This window comes from Pseudophryne corroboree, chromosome 10 (genome assembly GCF_028390025.1).
Source record: "Pseudophryne corroboree isolate aPseCor3 chromosome 10, aPseCor3.hap2, whole genome shotgun sequence".
NCBI classification, from domain to species: Eukaryota; Metazoa; Chordata; class Amphibia; order Anura; family Myobatrachidae; genus Pseudophryne; species Pseudophryne corroboree.
In genome coordinates this window covers 94,907,892-94,917,015 of record NC_086453.1, presented here as the reverse complement: position 1 = coordinate 94,917,015, position 9,124 = coordinate 94,907,892, and the positions used below count along the sequence as shown (strand labels likewise).

General features: G+C 46.1%; 1 protein-coding gene across 1 annotated transcript; it reads right to left on the bottom strand.

Annotated features, from left to right (window-relative positions):
* Positions 1-709: 709 nt before the first annotated feature.
* On the bottom strand, positions 710-6,765 carry LOC134965052 (uncharacterized). The gene is made up of 3 exons (XM_063941625.1): positions 6,433-6,765; positions 3,817-3,933; positions 710-2,680 (listed from the first exon to the last, which is right to left on the bottom strand). The coding sequence occupies exons 1-3, from the start codon at positions 6,569-6,571 to the stop codon at positions 2,115-2,117; spliced, it is 822 nt and encodes a 273-aa protein (XP_063797695.1). The 5' UTR covers positions 6,572-6,765; the 3' UTR covers positions 710-2,114.
* Positions 6,766-9,124: the final 2,359 nt, after the last annotated feature.

Sequence of the window (9,124 nt, the reverse complement as noted above, 5' to 3'; positions counted from 1 at the left end):
CTGGAAATTTGGTGAGTTTTGATCAGAGATGTGCGGAAAAAGATAGGCAGAGGAGGCACTGCCTCACCTGCCATAGACTTTTTTCTCCAGAGTTTTGGCCATAAAAATGATTAGGATAATGTATGGAAGATATTTCAAACATATTCTTTGTATTTTTCATATACTTTATACAGTCAAAACTCTGGTACGAACGTAAATATGATAGGACGGGCTCTGCCTCACCTGCCTCACCCCACCGCACGTCACAGCATTATACATATGTTACCTTATACTGTACTATGGTGTATTTTCTACAGTGCATTGCTGTTATTAATCTGTTATTAATCTGGTACATTATCATGCATGCAGCAGCTGAATTTACTTTATATATTTATGAAGGGGACTCTCTAATGGTTAGTCAAACCTATGAGGTGACAGGCCACACCCCCTCTGCTGATTGTCCACACCCCTAAAATGGGCCCCTACCACTGCATTCCCCCGGTGGGCCCTACATGCCCCAGTCTAACACTGTGTGCAGCCACACATCCAATCCCTTCCAGCCACAAACTACATAGATCTTCTCAGCCGCAATGCTGATAATTTTTCCACAAAGAACAAGGTAAGCTTCAAAAATAATAAAATGTCTATCATAGACTGTTCTTCATTCATGCGCATACACCAACATCCATAAAGAAATAACTGACACTGACACCAGAATAATGTTTGCCAATAGAATTGTCAGCTTTTATTAAAACAAATGGTATGGTGGCAAGGAGGGACGGCCTATTTAAACGTCCCTATTTATTCTAACCTTTCCTTTTAACTGTGGCTGACCACAACACAAGAGGAGGCAAGGGCCCAACTTTAGCCCGGCCTCCATCGCATAACAAGGGGGGGTTTTAAGGGCCCAATTTCAGCCCAGCCCCCATCACATCACAAGGGGAGGCTTTTAAGGGGCCCAATTTCAGCCCAGCCCCCCACTCATCACAAGGGGCCATCATGGGCCATTTGCCACCCCTTGTGTTACTTGCTCTTTATCGGGAATACCGTGGCCAACTCTCCACTCAAGGTATTCCCCAACTCCCACCCAAAGGTGCACAGGTGTGTACCAACTCCACCGGAGACCGAAGCCCATCTGGTCCGATGGAACTCCGGCCCCGTAATGTATCAAACTCCACCACCTTCACATCTCCTGAGCACCTATAAAACTCTTTAAATTACAGCCACAATTTCAGGCCGTCCCAACCCGCCAAGCCGACACCAATAATAAACTCCTCCAGGGCGGGTGGGTGGGTCAATTTTCACTGAGGAAAAGGGGGAGAACCTATTCAGTCCTCTCCTTATAAGGGCTAAGCCCCTCCCATCACCAGATTCCTCAGTCAACTCATAGGCCCACTGTTACCATGGATACCTCCACTTCTCCAGCTGCTTCATTCAGCCTGCTATTCAGAATTTTATGTCACTACAGCCATATAAAATGTCCTCCGTTCTCTTAAAATGTCTATCATAGACTGTTCTTCATTCATGCGCATACACCAACATCCATAAAGAAATAACTGACACTGACACCAGAATAATGTTTGCCAATAGAATTGTCAGCTTTTATTAAAACAAATGGTATGGTGGCAAGGAGGGACGGCCTATTTAAACGTCCCTATTTATTCTAACCTTTCCTTTTAACTGTGGCTGACCACAACACAAGAGGAGGCAAGGGCCCAACTTTAGCCCGGCCTCCATCGCATAACAAGGGGGGGGGGTTTAAGGGCCCAATTTCAGCCCAGCCCCCCACTCATCACAAGGGGCCATCATGGGCCATTTGCCACCCCTTGTGTTACTTGCTCTTTATCGGGAATACCGTGGCCAACTCTCCACTCAAGGTATTCCCCAACTCCCACCCAAAGGTGCTCAGGTGTGTACCAACTCCACCGGAGACCGAAGCCCACCTGGTCCGATGGAACTCCGGCCCCGTAATGTATCAAACTCCACCACCTTCACATCTCCTGAGCACCTATAAAACTCTTTAAATTACAGCCACAATTTCAGGCCGTCCCAACCCGCCACAGTTTCAACGAAACCCCCGCCACCATACCTCTACCTTAAAACTATCCTTACTACTCCTAAAATCCTCCAACCTATCAATAAAATTCCTGAGTAAAAACCGCTAACAACAAATCCTCCATAAAAACTTCCATACCCCTCAAATTCAGATGGACACCATCGGCCATATAAAGATGAGGGGCAGAAACTGAAATTGAGGGATGTGGGACCACAAACCCCCAATTTTCGCTAACAGCTCTGCCCACCACAGAATTGATCCGGCGCCGGATCAACTCTATGGCAGCCGGTCTGTCCGCACCTCTCCACACCAAACGAGGGATAATGTCCGACCATCCCACACTCAGAAAGCACAACCTGTTCTGCAGACTAACTAAGTCCCTAACTATAGTTTTACGAAGATCTAAACCAGACCTTCTGGTCAAATCGTTTCCGGCAACATGGAACACCACCCTCAGCGGGTATCCCGACCTCTCCAACTGTTGCCAAAAAAGGGGGATGACTTGCTCCCAGCGAAGTCCCCTCACTCCGATCCATCTGACCAGATTAGCTTCAGGGGACTGAAGACACACCACACCAGATCTTTCACAATAGTACACGTATGAGTGCCCCATAATCCAAATTGGACACTCATCCAAGCGCAAATCTGAAAATACAAAAGCATTCACAGAAACTTATCGAACAAAAAACCCCTAACACAAACAATCTTGCAACAACGTTACCCAAAAACATCCCATTATAAACTCACTAAAAAGGTTCTATTGATTTATTTATGAAATAGTTTAATTTGGCCTCTAAGGTGAGAATTTTTGAAGCGGGGATGACTTCGTAAAAAGGGGGGTTGGGTAAGGGGGATCAGACTTGATGAGAGGCGAAAAACACACCTGCCAAGCGGGTATGAACCCCCAAGGCTTAAGGCACTTGACAGGATAAAAAAATCCTCAAGACCCCCAAATATAGCGAGTGGCTGAAACCTCAAGTCTGATTTTCTTTCTTTTTTTTTAAAACAGGTCAAAACCTGATATATTTCCGAAATACATCAGACTTCCACCTCCCCCGAGCTCTAATTTGCCCGCTCGAACAGCCTTCAGCGGCTGCTGCTGTCGCCGCACCTATCCGAAACGAATGGGTACCATATCTCGATACCGGCAAACCCATCGTGCAAATACAACGTTCCAACACCCATCTAAATTGAAATTGAGTCACCGGCATACCATCCAAATGCTGCAACCATGGACCTGGCATATCAGTCCTTGTTTTCACATAAAGCCTCGACAAGGACACAGGACAAATCTCTTCGTCGTCCACACATCTCAAAACGACCCAACAACCTTTGCCCAATTGGTCCGTTTTTGGAACGTTGTACTTTGCACCATAAGCCTCCAACTTCCAATGACACATGTTCATGAAGCATAGGTGACATCGCAGTTTTTGAAGCTGACACCAGTTCACTGACTCTGAAGGCCCCAAAAAAGGCCATGACGAAACACAATGTAAATAAAAGTGCTTCGTAATCAGATGCACAGACCTCATGCAACACGACCGCCATGCGCCGCAATATTGAAATGGTTATTGGTCTACGTGCATCTTGTACAGGGGGCATAACTCGAGCCCAACCTTTAAGAATCTTTGCTAGAAAGAAAGACTTAGTAAAATCATGCCGGCCATCAAGTCTCAAGAAATAAGAAAGAGCAGACAGTAAACGTGTTACAAACCCTCTTGACCTGCCTGCTCTAAAACATTCCCAAACGTAATCCAATAACATTGCATAATTGGTCTTACCTTGCTCCTGATGCAAATGAACATATCTTTCCCACTCTCCCATAGCATTTCTGTACCCTCGAAGGGTGGAGGGAGCCAAGGATCGTAGAGCTAAGCCCTCCAATCCGGGCGTATCACCTGCCAGGCATAAGACGGGCAAGGGTCACCAGATACATTCGCATCCGGAGCTAGCACCCTAAACCTGCGCCACTCGAAACGCGATAGCGCATCTGCCACACCGTTTTCAATGCCTGGAACATGCTTAGCGCAAAAACTTATATTTGATTGAAGGCAGCGCAACACTATCTGCCCCAACAATCGCAGTACCGGAAGGCCGGAAGCTCTCTGACTGTTAACCGCGTGAACCACCCCCAAGTTATCACACCAAAAAACTACTGACAAGTTGGCCAAAACCTCATGCCATAACTCTACAGCCACCATGATAGGGAATAATTCTAATAGTAACAGGTTGCTAGTGAGTCCCTCTTCAACCCAAGTTTTTGGCCATGGGGAAGCACACCACCTACCCTCCAAAAATGCTCCAAACCCCGTAGAACCTGCTGCATCGGTGAATAATTGCAACTCAACATTGGAAATGGGTATGGACTGCCAAATAAAAACACCATTAAAGGTGGCCAGGAACTCTTCCCAAATGTGTAGATCCCTACGAATCTCTTTGGATAATCTTATAAAATGACTGGGGTTTTTAACACCCACTGTGGCTCTCTCCAACTTCCTGCTAAAAACTTTACCCATGGGTATAACTCGGCAAGCAAAATTGAGAGACCCCAATAATGATTGAGCCTGTTTGAGCGTCAACTTGCCGTTTGCCAATGCCACAATTATCTCTCCCCTTAATTTGTCTATTTTTTCCTTGGGTAAACGACAGCATCCCTCCATGGTATCAATTTCTATTCCCAAGAACGTCAACACCGATGTGGGACCTACAGTCTTCTCCTCAGCCACTGGGACCCCAAATTCCTTCAATAATGACAAAGCATTTAATAAAATATTACCACATATGTCAGATCCGGCTGGACCCATGAACAAAAAATCATCTAAGTAATGAACAATTCCAAACTGACCTGAATTTTTGGAAATGCACCAATGCAGAAAACTGCTGAATTTTTCAAAATATGAACAAGATATGGAGCAACCCATTGGGAGACATCTATCAACATAAAAACCGTCATTCAGACGGAAACCTAGATAACGAAAAAATTCCGGGTCAATGGGCAACAGCCGAAAGGCCGACTCTATATCAATTTTACTCATAAGAGCCCCTCTACCGAATGATCTCACCTTGGCTAAAGCATCCTCAAAAGACTGATAAATTACCATGGACAAACTCTCAGGGATTGCATCATTCACTGAAGACCCTCTTGAAAATGATAAATGCTGAATTAGCCTGAATTTACCCGGAGTCTTTTTTGGAACAACCCCAACTGGGGACAAAATTAAATCAGGCAATGGGGGGCAACTAAAAGGACCTACCATCCTACCCAAAGCAACCTCCTTAATAACTTTTTCTTTTAAAATAACTGGGAACTCTTGAGCCGAACGTAAATTGCAAACTTGACCACATTTAATGTGGCTTTTAATAGGCAACGGAAAACCTTTTGAGAAACCTAATCTTATAAACTCAGAATCGTCTCTATTTGGATAGTGATCCAACCAATACAATAATTTGTCCAATTTAACTGGAGTAGGTGCCCTACTTAGACCCAGCAGTTGCTGGGATTCGTTGTTGCTGCTTGTGCCAACTACCTCTCCCACTAGCCGTTTGCTGGCAGTTTTTAATGGGGTGGGTTCCTTCACAGCGGATACAAACATGCCGAAAACGACACCTGAACCCTAGGGTACATTGACTATTATTGAAGGCATAACATTTGCCTGACCGATTCTTACCCACCATCCATCTGTTACTGGAATTACCTCGCTTCTCAGCTAAACCCTCTAAACCACTCTTAAGAGGTTGAGTAACATCTACAAAAATCTCCACATCTTTTTTACCAAAATCTATGATTTCCTTGCCATTCTGTTTTCTACGAAACTCCTCATCATAAGACCTCCATGCTGTTCCGCGCCCGGATCTGGCCAATTCGTGTAGCAAATACATATATTTAATTATATTCATGTGCTCCTGAGGCCTGTATTCCAAATAACAAGCTGCAAAGATAAGCATGCCCTTCTGCCAATTAGAGTAAGACTTATAAGCCTCCTCACCTATACCTGATTTCTTTCTAGCCGCCTCTAATGCTTTTTTCCCTTTGCTAGTTAAAGCAAACATATTCACAAATTTTCCTTGTCTAATCTGCTCCCTAATTCTGGGTCGTATTCCTCTCAAAACTGCAGTATTAGCGCATTGCAAAGAATCCTCAGGACCCTCCTCCGAGAACATGCTGGAGCTACTGTGTCTGCGCCTTCTTTTATGTCTTGCATTGCAACCACTGCACCTGCTATCACATGAACCTGTTGACTCGGAGGAAGAAGTAGATGAGTCCCTGTGACCTCTGCGCCTATGCTTACGCTTTTGTGACGCTTTTTTCCTGCATGATTTTTCTGTAACTGCGCCCCTGTTACCTGACCTAACCACTGCATCATTTTGGCGCACTGCAGGGTGCACATCTGACTCACCATAAAGACATCCCTCGTCCAGGGCAGACTCTACCACAGCCGCTGATTCCCCAGAATCCTCCTGCACTTCAGGGGCTGCAAAGGACTCCTCTGTAGAAATGCAAGGAGAAACATCTACCAGAAACTCATTAATATTCATATTGCCCCTATTACTTCCACCCGTTCTGGCCTGTAAAACAGCAGCCCCTAATTCACCAACGCCATCCCTCTGCAAACCGGAGGGATTCTGTTCTCCCAAAAAATTCCTTTCCGTGTTATTAGCGGTCAGCACCGGGACCAGTGCTGATATAACCGAGGTGCATATAGACGCTACCTCAGACGAGTTGAACCCAGCGCCATTACGTCCAAAACGCACCACATCAGCATATGACCTCCCTGGTACTGTGTCCCTCACACTATGTACCTCAGGGGCTCCCTTATTACCCCTAATATTACCCGTGGCGGGCCTTCCTTGCTGCCTTCCAGCATTACTAATACCCGATGTGCCCGCGCGCTTGCCCGCTAGAACCGTGTCAACGCCATTATCTATTGTACTAACCGGACCCCTGTTAATACCTCTGTTAGGTGCTCCCTCTCCTTGCACCGACTCATGTACCCTTGTACCTCTCCCATTGTGCTCACCTCTAGTAAGAACAGAACTGCGTCGACCACCTCTGGCAGCCAGGGACCCCCGCGGGCCCACGGGGCGACCGCGGCGTACCTCAGGCACATGCACTCCTGAGGTAACTCCCCGGGATGTTACCATTCTCCTCAACACCCCGCTCGGCGACTCCACCATGGCCCCGACACTTCGCAACATGGTGTTAACGGTAACCGGTTCCTTAGAATAGTTTCCCAAATTACGAGTTAAACCAGCAGCTCGTGACACAGACGCGCTACTGACCCGGCCTCTGCGTGACGCAGCTTCGCCCGCCAAAAGCCTCTCAGGTGGTCGAGCCCGACCCCTGGCGGCGGCATTACCAACAGTATTCCTAGCCTGACTCCGTGTTTGTGATGACAGCTGCTGCCCCCTCCCTGACACTAAAACAGCAGCATCCCTTTCCCCGCTGTCAATAAAACGAACAGGGGGACGCACGACTAGGCCTCGGCATGTTAGGAAAAAGGAAAGATAGATAAGAAAAAGTCAAAGAATAAAAGGGGGTTGAAAAGATTAAAGATTAGTAAAGATAGAAAGGAAATAAGAAGAAAAATACCACAAAATCACAAATAATACACAGTTCAGTACACAACAAATGCAGAGCACTTCACTGTTCAATTTTCACTGAGGAAAAGGGGGAGAACCTATTCAGTCCTCTCCTTATAAGGGCTAAGCCCCTCCCATCACCAGATTCCTCAGTCAACTCATAGGCCCACTGTTACCATGGATACCTCCACTTCTCCAGCTGCTTCATTCAGCCTGCTATTTAGAATTTTATGTCACTACAGCCATATAAAATGTCCTCCGTTCTCTTTCTCTATCTTAGAATTATCTACCTTTCTATGCATGGGCAGATAGCTCAATGAATAGATGGGTTTGAATCCCGGGTATGTCAGCATCTTTAAATGTAATAAAGGACAGTGTGACTGAATAACAAAGAAATGTCATGTTGAGTTCATGACTGTTGTATAGGTATGAGCAATAGAAGGGGCCAGGATAGGAGACAGTGGAGGTCAGGAGATGCTGGGCTTCAAAGAGGGGGGAAGCTGCAAGTGAAAGTAATTAAAACAGATAATTGACAAGTGCTGCTAACAGCGCTCCCTATCCTGCAGCGCTGAGTGCAGTGCCCCCTCCGCACACACCTAGTTACAGCCCTGCATACAACATCATATAACCTAGAATATTACTAAACTGACAAAAATGCAGTATATCTTTGCAATATAAATATCTTGCAATGGCTTATCTATAATGAGTGCAGTGTGTGCAGTCCAGGGGGGCCCACATGCCGCACATGCTGCACCAATTTCTTGCCTCTCCCGAGTTTCGCGTCGGCATTGGCAGCACTGCAAAATCACTGGAAAAATGACGCCCATTTTCCTGGCATTTTGGACATGCACAATAGGAAAATCGACAGGAAAATGCTGCTACGGCCATTTTTCCAGAGACCTGCACTTCTTCTAATAGACTCTAGCACAGCGTTTGAGTCTACTAACACTTACACACACACCGCTGCCGGCTAGAGAGGAGGGGACCCTGACGGAGACTGCACATGGGCCCTCTCTTAATTCACCCCTGTTATCTTGTATGTGACAAATAAAGCATAATTGTTAATAACTATAGGCCTGATTCTAGGTTGCACATATTGCCATCGCAATTACAGACACCTCCAGCGATCGGAAGTCCTATATGGCTATCCACCCATATTCTCAGTTGTCTGTATCGATGCAACAGCACATGCCCCCGCCCTCTGGACAGAAGAGCAGCTGTCATCACTAGTAATGGCATTATCAGCTACCCCATACAGTTGCGACTGAAAATGGCGTGCACTCTGCATATGCAGAACTCAGAATAGGTAGAAAACTCTGACTACACACCCACGGCATACTTACCTACTCTCCTAGAAAGTGCGGAGACTCCCCAGGAAGAGTGGGTGGAAATGGTGAGGTAATACTGGGAATCATAAGTTCGTTTGGAGAGATGGGACTAAAAAACGCAAATCGCTCCCTAAACAACGGACACAGGATTCTCAATGGTCAGCAGCATAAAGTTGGGATT

Coding starts and splice junctions, on each gene's coding strand:
- LOC134965052 (XM_063941625.1), bottom strand. CDS start 6,571: ATGAATATTAATGAGTTTCTGGTAGATGTTTCTCCTTGCATTTCTACA. Junction 3,934..6,432: donor GGACGAGGGATGTCTTTATG/GTGAGTCAGATG, acceptor TATGCCTGGCAG/GTGATACGCCCGGATTGGAG. Junction 2,681..3,816: donor TCATTTGCATCAGGAGCAAG/GTAAGACCAATT, acceptor TTGTATTTTCAG/ATTTGCGCTTGGATGAGTGT.